General features: G+C 34.0%; 1 protein-coding gene across 1 annotated transcript in view; it reads left to right on the top strand.

Annotated features, from left to right (window-relative positions):
• Adad1 (adenosine deaminase domain containing 1) overlaps nucleotides 1–22393 on the top strand; it is a 47354-nt gene extending 24961 nt beyond the window's left edge. Inside the window, exons 10-12 of the mRNA XM_010611133.2 lie at nucleotides 8660–8897; nucleotides 11538–11670; nucleotides 22265–22393. Of these exons, the coding sequence (XP_010609435.1) occupies nucleotides 8660–8897; nucleotides 11538–11670; nucleotides 22265–22378 (485 nt within the window). The 3' untranslated portion in view covers nucleotides 22379–22393. The remainder of the gene's footprint in view (nucleotides 1–8659; nucleotides 8898–11537; nucleotides 11671–22264) is intronic.
• Nucleotides 22394–23295: the final 902 nt, after the last annotated feature.

The raw sequence follows: 23295 nt of genomic DNA, 5'->3' as shown, positions 1-23295 counted from the left end.
GTTTCCAGTTAAGGGAGTCCAGGTGGTTGAGTATCAAATTGTTTCATCTCATTTCCCTTTGGGTTGCCTTAGATAATCTGGAAGTCTAGTTTTGAGACTTATTTATGTGTCTTCTCATTTCAACAGATGTAGCCTGCTGTGCCTTTGTTGAGACAGCTTTTTGCTCACCCAGTAGTCTTCATTTCTCAGCAAACCACAGAGTGGCATTTTCTCTGCTCTCACCAGTGTACCAATTCATGGGTTCAGAATGGTTGCCTTCTGGATCCCCTAGCTGACTTCTTGTCTGGGCGGGCTTCTGGCTGGGTCCTGTGCATACTTGTGGTGGTATCTAGATGTGCCTCTGGCTAAGGCCTATCCCCCCCATCTAGCTGTTGCCTGGGGGCTATGTACCCCAGACCCTAGTGTCTGAGCAGACTTCTGGCTAGGGTCTCCTTGCACTTACTGATGATATCAGGGCAAGCCTCTGGCTGACGCTTTTGTGCCCGTGCAACATTTTTCTGGATAGCCCTTTGGTTTGGGCTTATGTGCCAAAGCCACTGTTGTTCACGTGGGGCCCTGGCTGTGATCTGCCCTCAGATGCTCCACTCTGGTCCATACCACTGCTTGTAGAGAGCTGTGTGTACTTACTGATGGTATGGGGCCAGTCTCTGGCTGCTGCTTATGCACCTGTGTAGCTCTTTCCTGGACAGCCCTTCTGTATTATTTTTTATTTTCAGTTATTGTGTCTTTCTAAATATTTTATAACACATCCTCAAAAGTGACTGTCTCCTTCTCTGCTTTTTCCAATGCTATTATTAATGAAGGAATGCTGTTTGACTCATTTTTAAAAAGGCTTCATTTGGTTACCAAGGTTCTTGTTTACCATGTTTTCTTCTAGCCAATTCAGATCGTCTTAAGATACTTTAAACTTTTCTCACTCTTTAAAGGCTTTTTGTTCTTAATAAACATCTATATCTAATAGATGTCTGTGCTTTCTCTAAAATCATAGCTTTGATAAGCCAGACTTTCTTAGCCTTTGTGAAAAGACATTTTACAGTTTGTCATTTGTATGATATAACTCCATCTATAGTTTCTTTTAATTTTTTATGAGTATATGTTTGCAAAACATAATTACATTCATCTTGGAGAGTTGGCACCTATACATATAGTGTCTGGAAAATTATTACACCTTTTCCACACCCTTGCCTCTCTCTCCTCCCCAGACCCTGTTCCCATCTCCACAGAATCTACTTCCCTTTTTCCTACCATCTCTCTTTTATTTTGCTCCTTAAATTATTTATATTTTATGTGTCTTATATTAGAGAAACCACTCAATATTTAACCTTTTCTGTCTGATTTATTTAACTTGATGTTATTGTCTCAAAATCCATCCATTTTCCTACAGATGATTCAAATTTATCCTGTGTGGCTGAATAGTTAGTATTCCGTTGTGTATATATACTATATTTTCTGTACTCATTCATTTGTTGATGGTCATATAGACTATTTCCATGATTTAGCAAGGGTGAGGTTTGCTGCTATAAACAAGAGAATGTATCACTGTAACATGATACCTTTAACTCTTTTGGGGTGATACCCCAACTCGTTTGGGGGTGATAGCTGGGTCAAATACAGTTTCCACTTTCAGTGTTTTGTTTTGTATTTTTTTTAGTACTGTATACAGAGTTCCATTGTAGTTGTAGTAGTTCTACAATGTAGAAAGGTTCCTTTTTCCCCACATCCTCACCAGCATTTGTCCTTTTTTTTTTGCATTCTTGATAGTATCCATAGTGACTGTAGTATGATGGAATCTCACTGTTGCTTTGATTTGTGATTCTCAAATTGTCTTAGATGCTGAACATTTTTTTCATGTACTTATTGTTCACTTCTACTTCTTCTGAGAAGTGTCCGATCATTTCAGTCTGCCCATTTGTTTTTTTTTTCCCCCACACTGTAGTTTTTTATTAGTGGTATATGTTTGTGATACATAATCATTACATTTATCTGACAGAATTGTTACATATATAATGACCAACTTCTCCCAGCCCCACACTCCCTGCTTTCGCCTCTCCCTTTCCCGAGATCCCTTCTTTCCCAAAAAAGACCCAATAAAAATGAGCAACAGAAGTGAGTAGACATTTATCAAAAGAAAACTTGTGAGTGGCCACTAAATATATGAAAAAATATCCAGCATCTTTTGCCATCAGAGGAATGCAAACCAAAACAACACTGAGATTCTATATTTCTGCAATAAGAATGGCTATTATTGAGGACTAAAAACAATAATAAATGCTAGTGAGGTTGTGGGGAAAAAGAAACTCATCTACATTTTTCTTTGTTTGTTTTTGTTTGTTTTGGGGTTTTTTTTTGGGTGGGAGGGAGTTACCAGGGATTGAACTCAGGACCTTGTGCTTGTGAGGCAGGGACAGTGCCACTGAGCTAAATCCCTGGCACCTCAGCTATGATTTTGATGGGAACATAAATTAGTACAACCACTATGGAAACCAATATGGAGATTCTTCAAAACATTAAAAATAGAAATTTCAATTGACCCAGCCATACCTCTCCTATCTTCCCAAAAGAGTTAAAATCACCATAATATTTTTATTTGAAGGAAATTTCAGTAAAAGTTTGACCAATGAGGGGCAAGCATAAAATATGGTGGTGAATGTTTAAATTAAAAATGTATAAGGTAATATCATTAACTATAGCTCTGATAAAGCACGGTCACTACTATGTATCATAAAGCAGGTACAAGATATTTGACATTCACAGAGCTATGACACAGTACTGTCCTACATCAGTAATACTAGAATCAGTTTTGGTTTGAAATTTGATTTGTCTGCAAATAAGATTGCTACCCCCCCCCTTTTTTTTCTGGGCTCCTGTCACATGGAGAATTGTTTTCTATCCTTTCACTTTCAGTCTATGGGCTTCTTTTTGCACTAGGTGTGTTTCTTGTATACAACATATTGTTGGATTTTGCTTCTTATTCCTTTTTGCCAGTCTGTTTCTCTTGATTGGTGAGTTGAGGCCATTGACATTGCTGGTTATAACTGGTATGTACTGACTTATTATTGACATGTTATTGGCCTTTTGTTGACTCTTTTTACTTTTTCACCTTCTCCATGATGATTAAGATGCTAAAAAAAAAAAAATGGTGCCAGATACTACAACAGCAACAGAACTTTGCTGTTTTCTGGATATTATTCTTTTCTTTGTTTTTTTTAATGGAATGTGCTGAATGTCTATAATTTTGTTCAGATGACTGCAGAACCTGGAAAAGCTGTTGCTGCTATTGATGCATAACATACTGCTATTATTAGTCTTTTTATATAAATAAATAAATTATATATATATATAAACAGTGCTTTCAGCTTTGGAAAAAGTTATCCCAATTTACTGTGTTGAGCTGGCATTGTACAGAAATGGACAGCCATATTGGTCTAAAAATGTTATTTTTTTTTCCATTTATACAGGCGTAATGCACTGTACTAAATATGTAAGGTCATATCTATGTGGGTTTGATTACAGAAACTAATAAAGTATTCTCTAAATAATGAAAAAAAGAATAAGATAATACAAGAGCAAGAAGCAATTTAAATATGTTAAGGGACCATTTTCATCTTCAGAATTAAGGGTTATTTCAATCTTACATCATTGCCTTTTCTCTTTTAATTTTATTTTAGGATTCCCTATTTTTAATGTTCATACAGAGATTTCTTTAACTGAAATACCAAAGAGTTTCTCTGGTGTGAAAAACTGTAATAGTACACAGGATCCTAATGAGATAATTAATAATGTGAAATAGAAAGCAAAGGGCTAAAGGTGTGGGGAAAGTGGGAAGGGTGGGGGAAAGGTAATAAGGGAGAGGAAAAAAATATGAGAAACTGAAAAAATGGAAATAAAGTGAGTGTAAATGGGGAGGGGAGGAGGGGGTGAAGGGAGGGCAGGGACAAGGGGGAAAATGAGAATCAAGACCTATTATGTAAAGGTACAGGATCCCAATAATGAATGTAACTGTATTGTATACCTAGATTGTACCAATAAACTCAATAAAAAGAAAAAAATGTATAAGGGCCGGGCGTGGTGGCACATGCCTGTAATCCCAGCACTCAGGAGGCAGGAGGATTGCTATGAGTTCAAGATCAGCCTGGGCTACATAATGAGTTCTGGGGCAGTCTGAACTACATAATGAGAACCTGTCTCAAAACAAAACAAAACAAAATGTATTATAATAAAAGGCATTGCTATTAATGATCCTCAAAATATAGCCCCCTCACAATCATTCTTGACAATGTGTCTATTATTAGAATAATTTTTAAGTTGAACATTCACCATGTTTTTAAATTGCTCCTGTGGATTGTGTGTGTGTGTATGTGTGTGTGTGTGGTCAGTTTCAAACTGTTATTCTGGGTGAATTTTGACACCTAGAAATCTGAACTTTCTGAGATCTATACGTAAAATTGTTGTTTTTTTGTTTTTTGTTTTTTGAGACAAGGTCTCACTATGTAGTTGAAACTGACCTGGAACTCACTATGTAGCCCAGGCTGGTCTCATACTCAAAACAATCCTCCTGCCTCAGCCTCCTGAGTGCTGGGATTACAGGTGTGTGCCACCATGCCTAGCTCAGTTTGCCCATTTTGATTGGGACTTTTTTTGGAGTTCTTTATATAATTTAGATGTTATATCTCTGTCTGAGGAGTCACTGGCAAATTTTTTTCCAATTTTCTTTCTAGGTCATCTCTTCACTTTATTGATCATTTCTTTGGTTGGCCAGAAGCTTTTAAATTTGATATAATCTTGTTTGTTGATACTTTTTAATTATGTAGTGTTACTGGGTTTCTAAATTCAGGAAGTCCTTGCTTATGTCTGTGTTTTCAAGAGTTTAATATCTGTGAAAAAAGACATTTTATAATTTGTCATCTGTATGATGTGACTCTACAGTATAGTACTTTCTTTAAAACTGGAGCTTACAAATTAAATCTGGTCATTTTAATTGTTTTTTTGCACTAGCAACATAGATCACCAAGTAGCAATAAAAGTAGTTTGGCTTTTGAAAAATTGCTTTTGTTTCGTTCTTGGCATCTTTGTAGAACACATTTATTACTGATTATTGGTAATCTGTCTGGTATTACCTAAGTCCATTTCATTGTGTTTGAATGTGAAAAATATAGATTTCTGCACATCTTATGATCTCCATTTAGAGAACAGGACTTATGAGGCCCAGGAATACACATTTTCAAAAGAACATCACCAGGTTGTATCATACATTGAGCAATTCTTATTTAAAATGTCTGTACACTAAGAGTATTATTTGGGCAGCTAAAATAATCTTTAGAGTTTATTGAACTTTAGCAGTTATGTGATATAACGTCTTACCTAAATATGTAAACTTCTAATGCCATTCTGAATAAAAGACCATCTGGGCCTAATATGAATGCATCTACTAATGTCATGTACCAACTCCACACAAGGCATGTAAACATGTACTTCAAACAATATCAATAAAAAATACATAAATATAACACAAAAAAGACAGCTGATGAGTTCCACTAGTTAAATAGCTCCAAATTCTGTAGTGATAATACAGATTAAATCTAATTCTTTGAAGACAACAAACTTGTCCCCTTTTCTTTTAAGTCTTAAAAAGTTTTTCCAATTCTTTATTTTGATTCTTCAAAACCTGTATTAATATAATAGAATATTTATTAATAAAAAGGTATTATACTTTATTTCATTTTTAATGAGGATAGAGAATAAACCCAAGCCCTCTTCCACGGTAGGCAAATCCTCCAGCACTGAGCTACATTCCCAGTCCATGTATTATATTGTAAACTTTACTTTTTGAAAAGTTTGCAGAAGTAGATTTTATGATGTACATATTCTTAAAACGTTAATTAATCATTTTAATAGAGGTCACCTTTTTCCTTTTATAATTTAAAATAAGGGAGCTGGAGATGTAGCTCCATGTAGAGCACTTGGCTACCATGTGTTAGGCCCTTGTTATGGCTTGTGTTTAGATGTTTCCCCAAAGCACCATGCAGTCGTAGGTGGGGCTGTTTCAGAGGTGGCTGAAAATAGCGTGTGATTGATTCACAGTACTATGCTAGAATTAACAGTGCTAAGATTAAGGGTGGGTGATTATAGAATCGGTCCACTGATTGGTTTGATATCACCTTAATCCCAGCAGCCTGGATATAATATAATGGACAGAAAGAGGTTTGTCTTGTTCTTTGCTTGTTTGCTTTGCTGCCTTCTGCCCTCTGTGAACTGTTTCTCCTCTATGGTGCCTGTCTGCCATGCCACACTGCCTTAGAGTCAGCTAATTATGGATTCAAACCTCTACAGATTGTGAACCACATAAACCTTTCATCTCTTAACTTTGGGTGTCAAGTATTTTGTCTCAGCAGTGAAAGAAATAACTAATAGCCCTGTATTCAATCCCTAGAACTGCAAAAAAAATAATAATAGTAATAAAATATAACATGAGATCTAGATTTATGTCAAAAAGGAACTTACTTGAATAGAAAGTGATCAAGAATAATCTTCAAAAATTGTTGCTTTACATGAATATTGGAAATTGCTGGATTTATATTTGTTTTCAAGCTTTTTAAGGTACATTTAAAAATATCAGTTTCTCTCAATACATAATGCTTTTGTACAAAGACAGGTATTTCCATCCAGAAGTCCTTTTCTGTACTGCTTTGAAAGTATAATTGTGGTATAAAGAATACTAAATATGGGCCACGGGTTTAGCTCAGTGGCACTGCACCTGCCTCATAAGCACAAGGTCCTGAGTTCTATCCCTGGGAAGAAAAAGAATGCTAAATGCTAATTTTTTCATAGTGCATGTGTCTATTTTAAATACAGTTCATGAACTTTTATGAATCAAATGATAATCTTAGAGATTCTGTTATTCAATTTTTGTCCTTTTCTTTCAGAACCATAATATAAGGTTCAGAATACTCGTAATATACTTGCCCAGAGTCATTCCATTTATTGGCAGAGCTTGAAGTCAAATCCAGTCAAAATTTTATACTGTTATTTATCTTTCCTCTATAAACTGCTTTTAGGTATCCTATAGTCTTTGATTAGGTTTAACTTTTCAGTTTAAGGTCATTTCAAATCATTTTTTTTTTTTTTAGATTTTTTGAGACCGGGTCTCACTATGTAGTTGAGGCTGACCTAGAACTGACTATGTAGCCCAGGCTGGTCTCGAACTCACAGTGATTCTCCTGCCTCAGCCTCCCAAGAGCTGGGATTACAGGCATGCGCCACCATGCCCGGTGATTTCAAATCATTTTGAATAAATCAAATCAAATTTCCCAATTATATAAGTTTAGAGATGTATTTCTCCAGGGACAAGATTTAGCCTCAAGATATAATCAAAATCATACTTCAGATATAGCAAAGCATTAAAGCATTTATGCATAGTAGAAAAAAAGTAACATTTTCAATATGAATAGACTTGATTTTTTCTAATAAGATAGCTTTTATATTTCACATTAAAACATCTAAATGAAACAATTTGATGTTTAAAGAATCTTATGAAGAGCTTGACTTTTACAATATTTTCTTAGTATTTCTTAGGCTTAACTGCTGTTTTTCAGTATAAAATGATTGCATTTTTTGAATCCTACTGTTCTGTTCATGGGAGATAAAATAACTATTCCTCTGATCTTTTTTTTCCAATTATTTTACTGTGTCCAAGTATATTTTTAATATAACTAGCCTTCAAGCCTGCACTTGTCAGTTTTTATTTATTGGGAACAAAAGAATGCTTACAAAGAGTGTCAGAAGCAACTCATCTACTTTTAGGATGATATTCTAATGCTTAGACAGTCATAATGAGTGTAAACTCTGATAACCATCTTAACTATTCAATTGATGGAGAAACAAAACTTTATCTGTAAAATATATATATACAAACACACATGTATATATTTATGAATAAATAAATAAGTGTAGACGTGTACCCACACATGCTGTTGCAAGAATAAGAATTTCTGGCCTTCTTAGGAAGAAAGAGATCTGCTTTAAATTTTTTTTTTAATAGAAGAGAGTACTCCCTGACTTCTACTTTAAGTTCTATGCAGTACACTTTTTATATTAGTGACATTGTATTTTTTTGAGATCTCTTCTTACAACAATTGCAACTAAGAATTCAAAGCTTTTGGTATTGGGCGCAATTTTAACCAGTAATGGTCATACTTAGAATTGCTTTTTGTTGTGAAATCAGAACACTGTGATATAGCAACACTTAGAATTTGTGGCCAGTAGATATGAGGAAATAACTCGCGTTCACCAATTGTTTCCCAGTCATATTTTTACATGCTGTCTTCAGATTTCATGTGGTCATCAGAAAATCAGACAGAATGAGCCAGTTCTGTCTGGTAGAGCCCTGTAAAAAGTACCAGTTTCTTTCAGGGCCAACACTGACCCTTTGCTTTTACTTACTAAAGTCACCCATTATTTTCTGGAATCTTTTTAAAATGAACATTGTGTCATTACCTAGTCCTTGTTTTTGTGAATATGGAAGTAGCAGCTAAGAGATTACAAGAAGAAAAGAGATGGTTGAATAAAGGATAAAGAAATGGGATTTGGATGTTTCTAATTTTTATTTCTAGTATTATCTTTTAATAATTGAGTTTCTGAGTGATTATTTTGTTTTCTCTAGGTGATGGGAATTGCAGTGATACTAGAGGCTTAGAGATTGCGATAAAGCAACGTGTTGATGATGCACTCACGTCAAGACTTCCAATGTTTTACTTAGTCAACAGGCCTCATATTACCTTGGTGCCCTCTGCATACCCATTTCAAATGAATTTGGAATATAAATCTCTGAGTATGAACTGGGCACAATGGGACCATTATTTGGAGATTGTGGATGGCCTAAATGGGGAAATCACTGAAAGGTTAGAATTACTAATTTGTTTTAAAATTATATATTGAGCAAAAAAAGGAGACATTTTTATCACAATTTTTATTATTCGGATGCTATTGAATTTTAAACAAGATGTATTCTTAATTGATTTGGAACTTATATTGCAGGCATCATACACACTAACTTTTCTTTTTCTGATGAGAAAACAGGCCTGGAGAAGTTACATGGCTTACTGAAGTTATATAGTCAGTGGTAAAACCAGTGTTCAAACACATAGAACCTGGCTCCAGAACCATTGTTTTTTCCAGGCGTCACCAGAAGCATTAAATTATATAATATATTCTAAAAATTCAATTTCTTCTACTGAAACTGAATCTCTAGGAATTTGGACTTGGGAATCTACATTTTTTTTTATATGTCTTCCCAAAGACTATATAATGTTAAATGTAAGAACTACTTAATACAAGTATTATACGATGTTTTACTGCTTTCTTATGGAATAAACCTGTACAATGGGTGTTTTTTTTTCCTTTTACAGGTAAATTAAGGCTCAAGGTAGACTAGATAGATATATTGCCTAAGATCACTCAAATAGTAAAGGACGTAGCTTTGATTCTGATCTGGACATTTTGTATCCAAAAGCCTTGTTTCTAACACAATGCTCTGTCCCTTCTAGACATGTTTCTAATATTTCTACAACAAATTATTTAAAAACTAAAACCTTTCTTTTGGTGTGAACATACATTTATAATGAAGTAATGAATAATGTTAAAAGTTAAATGCTTTAAAATTGCTTTCTCAAAGGACAGGATTAAATTAAGGCAACATACAGCTGCTGCTTAGTGAACCCTGCCAAGCATAATAAGAATTATTTCAACTAGGATGATTATACTATTTGATCACATATCAGACTCAACAACACATATACAAAATATATTTCCTATGAAAGATGTTTAAAAGCTGTTTGCTAAAGACATAAAATAATGGTATAACAAAGATAAAATTAGTAAATGTGAAATAACTAATATTTTATTACTAAATATTTGCTAAGTGAATACAAACAAAACAACAGGAGATGTAATCTAAATATTAGACAAGGTGTAATTCAGCCTGGAGAGGATTACAATAAGGAAAGAAGAACACTTCAGTAGTATAAAGGGTATAACTCATAAGAAGAAGACAGAATAGGTATGAAAACAAATGCAGTAAGTTACATACTATCCCCATTTATAAAGCAGAAATTAAAGATGATAAGGGGAAATAGAAACTACTGGCAAGAGAGTAATCCACTCTTTTAGTTATTGGTAGTTCAAGTAAACAAAACAGGAAAGGATTTAGCCATTTGAAATATATATTTGATTAATTTATTCTGAACTGTATGATAAAAATATAAAACACAGCTTTTCAAGAATTGACAGAAACTGGCAAAAATTGACCATAAGTTGGGTCACAGAAGGAATCCAAAAAGGAGTAATGTAAGAAATATTCTCTGATTATGATGAGATGAAGCTATAAGCAGTCAGAGCAGTAGAAGCTGTTTTCACTGAAGAAAAAAGTTCTCTGACTAATACCTCAAAAGAGAAAAACAAACTTAAATTATAGAATATTCAGAAAACAAAGATGTTGAAAATGTTACCCGTCGAACTTTTAGCATACACAGTTAAAGCAAGTGGGAAGGTCAGCCTTAAATTTTATATTAATAAACAATGAAAGTAAAGTAAACATAATAAAAGAATAAATGAAGTAGAAGTCAAGGAAAGGGAGCCAGGTCCAGTGGTCTACACCTGTAATCCCAGTACCTGGGAACTAAGGCAGAAGGATCACAAGTTTGAGCCGAGGTTAGGCAACTTAACTACTTAGCAAGACCCTCTCTCAAGAAAAATTTTAATAGGACTGGGGATGAAATTCAGTGAAAAGGTTCAATCCCCAGTACTGAGAACAAAAAGTCAACCATACTTATTTACGAGTAGATCTGAATGTTCCATTGTAAATAGCCCTGAAGCTAGGAAGCATGGAGGATTTGGAAGTTTTTACAATCTCTCAAAACTAATGAAATGATGCAGCAAAAATAGGAAAAAAAAAAGTATGATGTATGGACTCACTTTTATTGGAGACACAAATTACATATATACATCTATATGTAAATATACATCTACACGTCACAAATTACATATACATCTATATGGAAATATACATCTGTGTGTACATCTCTATGTACATTTATGTGGAGGGTTGTGAAGTAAATATGCATGTTACTTTTGTGTTAAATTAAAACTTGGTTGCAGAGAAAGCACTGTACCATTGCATGAGAAATTCATTTATGTATATACCCATGTAACCATCACCCTTATCAAAGTATATTACATTTTTATCATCCTAGAAAGTATTTCCATTAATATCATTGTAGAGTAATTTTGCTTTGAAAATAAATGTACCAACTGTCAGTCTTATATATTAGTTTTTGATGTATTACTATAATAACAAACTAATTTAGTTTAGGATAAATTAGTTTCAGAAAGTAAATGTTTAGAATGATTTTTATATAACAAGTTTCAGTACTTGTACGTAATTGAGATGCATAAATATTTTAGTCTTTGATTTTAATCCTTACAGTTGACAATATAAATCATTGAATAATGGTTGATGAAAGTTTCCTTCTTTTCTGCTTTAGTTCCCCATTTAAAAGTGGTGTGTCAATGGCAAGTCGGCTCTGTAAGGCTTCAATGTTAAGTAGATTTAATCTGATTGCCAAGGAGGCAAAAAGAGACGATTTATTTAAAGCGAGTACATATCATGCAGCTAAGGTAAGATCCTTAAAGAACAAAGTTGATCATAGAAATGAAAATAAAGACAGTGTTGTGGTAATTTATGTTGATTTTACATAGCAAAAGTTTATGGAGGGCCGTGGATTTAGCTCAGAAGTTCGATGGCCTGCCTTGCAAGTGCAAGGACCAGAGTTCGATCCCCGGTACACCCCCCTCCCCACACACACAAAAAGTTTATGGAATAGTTCCTGAATATAAGATATTACCATGTAATAGTTCAATTAATTTTTAAATGAATATGCCAGAAATTGAATATATAAATAAGTGTTGCTGCTTAAAATAGTATACTTACTCTAGTATACTTACTCTGACAGTGTTATCCATAAGTTTTTGTCATACATGGAGAAACAAGATGATGATAAGTTGTTTTTTTTTAATGTGGATGACGTTGTATAAAGCATAGAATATTAAATATCCTAAAACAATAGCCATGTAAGTTAATTTTCCTATCTTAAAATTGTTTAAAAGTTTAATTCCAGCATTTAATTTGGACCTGATTTAATACATAGTGAAGATAGCCTTTTCTGTTTTTAAAGTATTTGTGTTTTATTACAAATATAATACATGTTTCAAGTGGAAACTTTGGAAGATTTTTTTTTCTCTTTCACTGTGAATTTATTGTCAATATATCAGAATTCTATTCATTTTTGAGTATCAACTTTGTATCCTGAGTATTGACACTACTGAATTTGATTATTAAATCTAGGAGTTTTTGGTGTCTTTTTTATAGAGTACCGTGTCATCTGAAATAATGATAATTTAATTTCTTCCTTTCCTATCCTTATTCTTTTCATTTCTCTCTCTTATATAATTACTCCAGCTAACATTTTTGAACTATATTGAATAGGAGTGGTGATAGTAGATATCCTTGTCTTGTTCCTGATTTTAGAGTGAAAGCTTTCAGTTTTTTACCACGTTGTACACTGTTAGCTGTTGGTTTGTCATAAATGTCTTTTATCAGATGTGATAAAGATTATTCCATTATGTATAGGATTTTTATCATGAATGGGTGTTGAACTTTGTCAAATGCTTTTCCTCTATCTATGGAGATAATGATACGGTTTTTGTCCTCGGTTCTGTTAATGTGGTATATTACATTTATTGTTTTGCATATGTGAAACTCCTTTTAATGTTGTTTTATGACCTCCTCTCATGAATCATAAACATTCTTAATGACATAAAGAATTCTAAATCCTTTTCAGAAGGTTTTAAATGTACTTTTCCCAGGTCCATCAGGAATCCCCATCTATGGAAGCCTCTTAACTGTGTCATAATCAGAAAGACTTAAAAGTTCAAATTACTCTTTTTCCCATGGGCTGAAGAATAGATATTATGTAGGCAGACATAACAGCAAAATTAATATTGTATCACCATCACAATTCTATTTTTGTTTATTAGTACATTTTAGGTATATAATACAGTTACATTCATCATTGGGATCTTGTACCTTTACATGACTTATCTTGGTTCTTATTTTTCCCCATTCCTCAGCCCTCCCTTCACCCACTCCACCCTTTCCTGTTTACAAAGACATTGTTTCAGTGTTTATATTTGAGGGGGGTCTGACTTTTTAAAAATTCTTTGTATATTCTAAATAGTAGACCTTTGTCTGAGGAATGGCTGGTGAAAAATTTTCCCCACATTGTGGGTTGTCTCTTAGCTCTGCTGGTGATTTTGTTGGCAGTGCAGAAACTTTTGATTCCATTGAAGTTGTTCTTTCTTTGTGCTAGTTCCCATACTTTTCATACTATTGAGGATTTGTTCATAAAATATTTTCCTATGCCAATATCTTCAAGAGTTCTACCTAATTTACCTTCCTGCAAGTTTAGTGTTTCTGTTTGGACATTGATATCTTTCATCCACTTGGATTGTAGTTTAGTGCATGGTGAAAGATAGGGGTCCAATTTTAATCTTTGGCAAGTTGAAAGTTGAAATCCAGTTTTTTCTACCCCATTTATTAAAGAGACTATCTTTCCTCCAGTGAGGATGGTTGGCTCCTTTGTGAAGGATGAGGTATCTGAGTATGTCTGGAGTTGTTTCTGTGTCTTCTAATCTATTCCACTGATCCTTGGGTCTGTTTCTTTGCCAGTACCATGCTGTTTTATCATAGCAGCTTTGTAGTATAGTTTCAAATTGGGGATTATGATACCCCCTGTCATGTCTCTGTTGCCTAGGATGACTTCTGCTATTCTAGGTCTCTTCTAATTCCAAATGAATTTTTGGATTGTTCTCTCTAGTTCTGTGAAATACATTGTTGGGATTTTAATAGGGATTGCATTGAATCTGTATAGCAGTTTTGGAAGTATGGCCATTTTCACTATATTGATTCTTCATAACCAGGAACAAGGGATATCTTTCCATTTTCTTATATCCTCTTCAATTTCTTTTTTCAGTGTGTTGTAGTTCCCAATGTATAGATTTTTTGATTTCTTTGTTAGATTGATTTCTAGATATTCATTTTTTGGATGCTATTATGAAAGGGATTATTTCCCTAATTTCACTCTTAGAAAGTCTGTTATTTGTTTATAAGAAGGCTATTGATTTTTGAGTGTTGACTTTGTTTCCAGCTATTTTACTGAATCTGTCAATTAAGTCTAGAAGTCTTTGGTGAAGTTTTTTTGGGTCTTCTATGTGGACTATTATGTCATCAGCAAATAGTGACAGTTTAACTTCTTCCTTTCCTATCTTTATTCCTTTTATTTCTTTCTCTTGTCTAATTGTTGTGACTAATGTTTCCAAAACTATATACAACAGGAGCAGTGACAGTGGAGATCCTTGTCTTGATACTGATTTTATTGTGAAGGGTTTCAGTTTTTGACCATTTAGTCAGTGTTGGCTGTTGGTTTTTCATAGATAGGCTTTATCAAGATGAAGACCATCTATTCCAATTTTCTGCAGGCTTTTTATCATGAATGGGTGTTGAATTTTGTTGAATATTTTTTCTGCATCTATTGAGATGATCAAATGGTTTTTTTCCTTGACTCTGTTAATGTAGTGTATTATGATTTATGTATGTTGCACCATCCTTGCATCCCTGGGATAAATTCAACTTGGTCAGGGTGTATGATCTTCTTGATGATCCTCTGTATTCTGTTTGCCAGTATCTTATTGAGGATTTTTGCATCTATGTTCATGTTACTCTTGTTTTTTTTCTTTTTTTTTTTTTTTTTTTTTTGTTACCAGTGATTGAACTCAAGTCCTTGCGTTTGCAAGGCAGGCCACCGAACCGCTGAGCTAAATCCCCAGCCCAGTCTGTAGTTCTTTTTGGTTGGGTTTTTCCCTGGTTTTAGAATTAAAGTAGAACTTGCTTCCAGGAATGAATTTGGAAGTATTGCTTCCCTTTCAATTTCATTGAAAAGTTTAAAGAGTAGTGGCACTAGTTCTTCTCTAAGGGTCTTGTACAATTCACCAGTGAAGCCATCAGGACCTGGGCTTTTCTTTGTTGGTAAAATTTTTAATTATGTTTTCAATTTCACTGATCGTAATTTGGTGTTTAGAATTTTTATATTTTCTTACTTTGGTAATTCACATTTATCTAGAAATCCATCCATTTCTTTTGTATTTTCCATCTTATTGACTTATAGGTTCTCAAAGTAGGATGATCCTCTGGATTTCTGCTGGGTCCGTTGTAATTTCACTCTAGTTGTTTGAATTTGGGACCTTTCTTTGCCTTTTTTTGATAAGGTTGTCTAAGGGTTTGTCAATTTTGTTTATTTTTTCGAAGAACTAACTCTTGACTTCATTCATTTTTTTGTTTTGTTCTTTTAGTCTGCACTGCATTGATTTCTGCCCTGGTCTTTATAATTTCCTCCCTTGTATGAGCTTTGGGTTTATCATGCTCTTCTTTGTCTAGATGCTTAAGGTTCAGCATTCAGTTGTGTAATTGTGCTCTCTCTGTTTTCCTAATATGCGTATTCAGTGCTATGAATTTCCTTTGTAAGACTGCTTTCATGTGTCCTATACATTCTGATATGTTGTATTGTCATTGTCATTTAGTTGTAGGAACTTTCTGACTTCTTTAATTTCCTCTGTGACCCATTGGTTTTTCAAAAGTTTGTTGTTCATTTTCCATGTGTTCATGAAATTCTTACAGTTTCTTTTGCTACTGATCTCCAGTTTCATTGCACTGTGGTCTGATAATATGATAATATACATGGGACAAATTCAATTCCTTTGCACTTACTTAAACACGTTCTGTGAGCAAGTATATGGTCTGTTTTGAAGAACAACCCATGTGCAGCTGAAAAGAATTTGTATTCTGATTTTGTGGGTTGGAACTCTGTGTTAAGGTCACTTATTAAACATCTGTTAAGGTCACTTGTTCAAGAGTTTGATTGAGTTCTAGTTTCATTGTTTATTTTTTGTCTAGTTGACCTACCTATTTGTGACAGTGGGGTATTGAGGTCCCCAACTACTATTATAATTGTGCTTATTTGGTTTTTCATGTCCCTTAATATTTTTTATATAATTGGGGGCATTAGTTTGGTGCATATATATTTATGATTGTCATCTCTTCTTGTTGGATTGTTCCCTTTATGAGGATGTAGTGACCTTTGTCTCTTTTAATTAGTTTTGGTTTGAAATTTATTTTGTCTGCAAATAAGATAACTTCCTCTGTTTTTTTCCAGGTTCCTTTCACGTCAAGAACTGTTTTCCATCCTTTTACTTTCAGCCTATGAGTTTCTTTTTGAACTAGATGTTTCTTGTTTACAGCATGTTGTCGGATCTTGCTTCTTGACCCATTCTGCTAGTCTGTTTCTTTTGATTAGTAAATTGACACCTTTGACATTGATGGTTATAACTGATATATATTGACTTATCATTGTCATGTTAATGTTGTTGTCTCTTATTTAATTTTCTCCCTCTCTCTTTCTTGTCTATTGAATTTGGTCTGTTGGCCATATGGAGTTGTGACCTTCATTACGTTGTTCTAGGATATTTTAAAAAATTGTTTGGATTGCTGGTTTGGTATTCATGAAGTTTCCTAGGTGTTGTTTGTCATGAAAGTATCTTATTTCTCCATCAATTTTGAAAGATAGTTTTGCAGGATAACTCAGCCTAGGTTGGAGGTTGTTTTCTTTTGGGACTTGAAATACTTCGCTTCAGGCTCTCCTTGACTTGTGGGTTTGTGTTGAAAAGTCTGCTGTGATTCTGATTGGCTTTCCTTTGCATGTGATTTGTTTCTTTTCTCTTAACTTCTTGTAGTATTTTGTACTTACGTTGGGTTTCTGGGATCTTAACTATTATATGTCTAGGTCTAGATTTTTTTATCATAATTAGTTGGAATCCTATATGCCTCACTTATCTGTATATCAAATTCTTTTGCTCTTTTTGGGAAGTTTTCTATCATTAATTCTGTGAAGAATTTTTTATGTCATTTGTGCTTTTTCGTGGACTCCTATCAACCTTATAATATTCTTCTTTGAGTCATCTAGGAGCTGTTGTATTTATTTCTCATATTTCCTTACTATTTTTAAGAGATCTCTTTGCATAGTCACTGATCACTGTCCTGTCTTTTATATCTGATATTCTTTCTTCAAATTGGGTCAGTCTGTATGTATAATCATGTCTTTTATTCTGCTAATCACCTCTGTAGTTATCTGGGAAATTATTTCTGTTTTGTATTATCCCATAGCCTCATTTATCTGTTTTATCACTTCCTCTGCTATCAGTTCACATTGTCAGAGTGGTTGATTATCAGACTTTTCCGTCTTGTTTCCCCCAGAATTTGCCTTTGATAAGCTGAAAGACTATGTCTTGCTTAAATGTCTTTTCATTTCTGTTATTACTGTTAGTATAGTCCTTGGTTTAATTCCTTGTTTGATACTTCAATATTACTTACTGTAAGTATCTTTGTTGCTTGTATTTAGAACCCTTAAGGAATGATACCTTCTCAGGGGTGTCTTCCAGATATAGATGGTCTTTAGGTTTCGAGTCTCATGACGCTGGGACAATCTCGTTTTCATTATACCAGGAAAGATAACCAATTAGTTATCAGTTATCAATCTCAACAGTAGCCCAGGTGATACAATCAACAACAGTAGAATCAAGCACAGCTTAGAAAATGACAGTTTGTGGTTGTTTTTAATCTATCACCTTTAACCATGTGAAATAAAACAAAATTGAAGACTAGCCCAAAATATGTTTATAATGAATAAACTGATCAATATAGTAACTTTACCCTTTGGGATGGGGACTTAGAAGAAGTAAGGCCCTCTTACTATTCTTCACTTCTGCTCTATTTCAGAGAGCAATGTCCTTTAAGACCCCCTGTGCCTCTCCAGTGTAGATGAGGTACAGGTGTAGCCAGGAGGCCAGGGGCCAGGGGGGCAGGGTGGGGGGAGGGTTGCTGGCTTCACTGCTCTATTGGTGGTGGGGAGGCCTGGGTGGGAGAGGGGTTGCACCAATTGCTTCACACAGCTCCAGTCCTCACCAGTCCACTGGTGGCAGGGCGGCCTGAGTCACCATCAGAATTCTTGGGTGACTGAGTGCATTGACAGTAAGCAGTAATATTTTAAAAGAAATCTTGTAATGAGTCATAGATCTGAATGGGGCTTAAAATGTGCATTAAACCATGTTGTGAACAGATGTACTGTAATGCACGCTTTGTTGACCTAGTTACAAATTACTAGCAGAGTATATTGAGTATAATTCTTAAAGACCATTGGATTTTCGGATTGATACATGAGCATTGGCTTCAACGTAAACGTTTGCATTCAGACTCTAACAGAAGTCAACCTGTCTTTGAATTCAGTAACAGTTTTGTCTACTTACAGTTCTAGATGACATCATCTTACAGTATAAGACGATCTCATCCATGTTGACAATCTGTTGGTTAGTGTAGTCACATTGACTAATTGTCCCAGCTAGATTTTCTGGATAATTTATTGCAGCTTCTATGCCTGTACTTGGTGCTCCACCTTGCAGTTCAGTGTTATAGAGTAAATTTCGTGAACCAACTTCTAGTTTCAAGCTTTTCTGCTGTAGCTTCCTCATCTCTCTCAAGAGAAAAGGCTTCTCATAGAGTTACGACCTTGCTCAGGATTAAGCTTGTTTAAATGAAATGGTGTGACTAGTTTGATTTTCCATCCATACTACATTCTCTACTTTAGTAGAAAGCCTGTTTTGCTTTCTTTTTCGTTTATGTGTTCACTGGAGTTCTGCAAGTACTTTTCTTTTGGATACAATACGACTGTTATCTGAGCTTTTCATGGTTTCCTCACTAAGTTTAATTATTTCTAACTATTGATTTAATGAGAGATGTGTGACTCTTCCTTTCACCTAAAGACTTATAGGCAATCATAGGGTTATGTATTGGCCTGATTTCAATATCATTGTGTCTTAGAGAATAGGAAGGCCCAAGGAAAGGAAGAAAGATGGGGACTAGGCAGACAGTGGAACAGTCAAAACACACAGTATTTATCAATTAAATTCACTATCTTTTATTGTATAGTTTTAGTGTCTCAAAACAATTGCAATAGTAATATCAAAGTGCATAAATCATTATTAACAGATACAAAGAAAAAGTTTAAACTATTGTTAAGAATTAAGAAATATGGTACAAAGACATGAAGTGAGCACATGCTGTTGGAAAAATGTGTCAGTATACTTGCTCGATGCAGGATTACCGCAGACCTTTAATTTGTTAAAAAATATCATATCTGGGAAGCAGAATAAATTAAAGCACAATAAAATGAGCTATGCCTGTATAAAGCAACAGTAAGACAATGTAATGATATAATGATAAACATATAGGTCAACAGAATGGAAATATAGCCACAAACACATGGTCATTTGATTTTACAAAGGTGACAACATAATGGAAAAAAGAATACCCTTCTCAACAAATAGTACTAAAACTGCTGTATTAGTCCACTTTCTCTTATTGTAACGAAATAACCAACGCTCAATATTTTGTAGAGATTTACTTAGCTCACATTTTGAAAGCTGCAATTTCAAAATACCATAATGCTGGCTGATGAGGTCACCATTAGCTCTATCACACCAGGCAGAATGCATTTGAGAGAGAAGGCAGAGGCAAAAATCAAATGCCAAGACAGGTAGCCAAGTTTTATTTTTTCATAACAACCTTCTCCTAAGAACTAACCAGAGTTCCAAGAGAGTGATATCAGCTCTTTCTGCAAGCGGAGCCTTCTCAATAGGCTCCACTTCATACAGATTCTACTATTTAACATTGCCACTCTGAGAAGGAAGATTCCAGTACATAAGCATTTGGGGAACAAGCTCAAACCAGACCTGCATCATATCAGAGTTATATTCATGGGTAAATACAGCAACAAAACCAAAAACCTAACTTAGATCCTTGTGTCAGTCACACCCACAGACTAAATTTAAATTGATCTTCGAGGTAACTATAAAAATAAAATTTCCAAATAAAATATTTAAATTTTAAAGGAAAGATTTCTTAGATGTGAAATCAAAAGCATAATCCATAAAGGAAAGAAATTTGACGATTTGGTGCCAAAATTTAAAACTTACTTTTCAAAAGTCATCATTAACAAAATGAAAATACAGACTACAGACTGAGAAAAGATACTTGTAAATCACATATCTGACAAAGGACTTGGATCCAGAATATGTAGACTCTTAAAATCTCAGTAATAGGACCAGCAAACAGATTTTTAGAAGAGGCAAAGAATATATCCAAGTGACCAATAAACACGTTAAAGATACTCATTCTTAACTAGTCTTTAAGAAGATGAGAAATTAAACCACAGAGAGATGGCACTATACCCACTGAAACTCTAAGAACTAACCGTACCAGGTATTATTGAGGTTGTAAAGAAACTGGATCTCTTTTGCATTTTCAGTGAGAAACAATTTGATGTGTTTACTTACAAAGGTAAACATAGAGATAGCATGTGATTTAGCAATAACACCGGGATTTGTGGAAAAGCAAAACTTCCGTTCACACACAGACTCATATATGAATGTTTATGGAATCATTATCATAAGTCAAAAACTGGAAACAATTCATGTGTTCATAACCTGGTAAATCTGTGAACAAGCTGTGATATATGCCTATAAAATGAAATATTAATCAGCATTAAAAGGGAACAAACCACTGATCCATAAAACAACATGAGTAAGTTGGAAAACATTCATGGAGATTTTTTATAAGATTACTGCAGTAAAAGATACATTACCATTAACTCTCCTCAGAAACCTGCTCTCTGCAAAATACATTTATTTCAATGTTCTTGCCACTTTCTGAAGTAGCTCTGAAATTGCTCTTTCATAACTGTCTTTAGTTGCACTGTTGTGGCTTCCCCAATGTCCTAAATAGGTTCAAAAGCTTTACTTTTCATGGTTATTTTGACTTTGGAGAAGGAAGAGCTAGAAGTTGTGTGGTGTGCCAGATCTGGTGGATGAAGTGGATGAGGATACACTGTGATATTTTATTCAACAGAAATTGACATAAGCATTATGAATCAATTCAGAACATTGAGCCCCCATGAAAAGACCTGGAAGAAGGCTTCCTGAATTGCTTCAGAATGTACCAAGAACAATGGCATGTGTGTTCAAAGCTTAAGGACAGTGTGTCTTTTACTGTAATAAACGTTATTTTTGTTTAAATAGTCATCATATTGTCTCTCATACTTTGTATACTAACTGAAAGAAGCCTGACACAAGAGTGCATATTGTATTAATCAGTTTATGTGAAACTTCTGGAAGAAAACACAACTCTAGAGAGAGAAAGTAGATTTATAGTTGCCAGGGGCTAGGTCCAAGGACATGAAAACAGATTGACTGCAGGTGGTAATGGAACTTGTGAGAAGTAATGAATTTGTTTTACAGTGAGACTGCATGATAACTGCATATTTCAATAAATTTACTAAAACATCAAACTATAGACTTAGAGTGGGTGAATTTTATGGTATGTTAATTATGTATTGTTAAAGCTACCTTAAGAAGCTGTATGTTAATTTATGAATCTATATGTTAATTTATGAAAATATAATTTATAAAAATAAAAAACACAAAAATGTTAAAGATGGCTACCTAGGTTTTGGAATTATAGGCTCTTTTTATTTTTTTATTTTTCATATTTTTGGGGGTAATGAATATATGTTTGCTCTTCTGGTTAAAAATGTTAAGTAAGCCAGGCGTGGTGGCACATGCCTGTAATCCCAGCACTAGGGAGGCTGAGGCAGGAGGATCAATGTGAATTCGAGGCCAGCCTGGGCTACATAGTGAGTTCCAGGTCAGTCTCAACTCCATAATGAGATCCTGTCTCAAAATACAAAAAAAAAAAAAAAATGTTAAATAAGCCAGGGATTTATCTCAGTGGAGCTGCCACGTGCTGCCCCCTGCCTTGCAAGTGCAAGGTCCTGCATTCAATCCCCAGTACCAAAAAAAAATGTTAAATAAGCAAAATTGCCTTTTAGAATGTTGGGAAGAAATTTTTAGCTTTTCTGAAAAAGTAGGAAATCCAAAAATTTTAAATTAATTTTTAAATGTAAGGTTAAATAAAGAATATTAGGCTACTTACTATTCAGAGTTCAAATTCTACTGATTTGATATAATTTGATTTTTTTTTTTTCCTCTCTAGTGTATGTCTGCCTCCTATCAAGAAGCTAAAACATTATTGAAATCCTACTTAAAGCAACATGGCTATGGCTCCTGGATTGTGAAATCTCCCGATATAGAACAGTTTAATATGTGAATTAGACAATTTCTTGTCATATTAAACATCTTTTATCTTTTGAGGTGTTTTGACTGGTAAAAATCTTTTTAAAATATTGGAGGTTTTCAACTTTCAAAATCAGTCTCTTGCACCAGCGTGTCTGGGTATTGCTAAAAATTAGTGCATCTTCATGTCAACTTACATTGGAACATTAGGAATTTTTAAGCATTTTTCATTTGTGTTTGAAAAAGAATAACCTGATTCAGTGTGTACACATTTTCATATTTTACACAAACATAAAATCATTACTCTTCTGCAGTTTGAAAGAGAATTCATTTTCTCAAGATTTTGATTTGAAATCTTGTAATCTGCATGGCTGGAATGATCAACATTGTTTCTGATATCATTTAAATTTTATGAAACATAGAAACAAAGAATAAAAAGAATTTGTATTCGTTTATTCAACAGGCATTTAAGTGCTTAATTTTTTCCACTCATTATGCTATAGTAATATAGCAACTAAAAGATTTCTCAAAGAAGTTCAAGAATGCATGCTACACATACAAACACAGAACAATGTTAAAAACATATTTTAAAAAACATATTAGGTAAAAAGCCATTTGGTATAATTAATAATAGAAATTCATATATACTTTAAATAAGATTGCCCATTTTCATCAATGCTATATGATCTATTTGTACCAAATGCTACTTCATTCTTCATAATTTAGATTAATAGGGATTTCTAATGTGTAGGTTAAAAAAACTTTTAGCTTAGTATTGATGTTTATTTTTTCATCAGGTAACCTAAAAACGAAAGTTTACTCTTCAGTTAAGATAATATATTATTAGTTCTGGGGATTTACCTCAGTGGTTCCGCTGTCTGCCTTGCAAGCGCAAGGACCCAAGTTTGATGCCCGGTACCAAAAAAAAAAAAAAAAAAAAAAAAAATAAAA

The sequence above is a fragment of the Fukomys damarensis genome, unplaced genomic scaffold (genome assembly GCF_012274545.1).
Source record: "Fukomys damarensis isolate Sample0158 unplaced genomic scaffold, DMR_v1.0_HiC HiC_scaffold_38, whole genome shotgun sequence".
Classification (NCBI taxonomy): Eukaryota; Metazoa; Chordata; class Mammalia; order Rodentia; family Bathyergidae; genus Fukomys; species Fukomys damarensis.
Note: the sequence above shows the minus strand (reverse complement) of the source record. Positions and strands in the feature narration are given on the sequence as shown.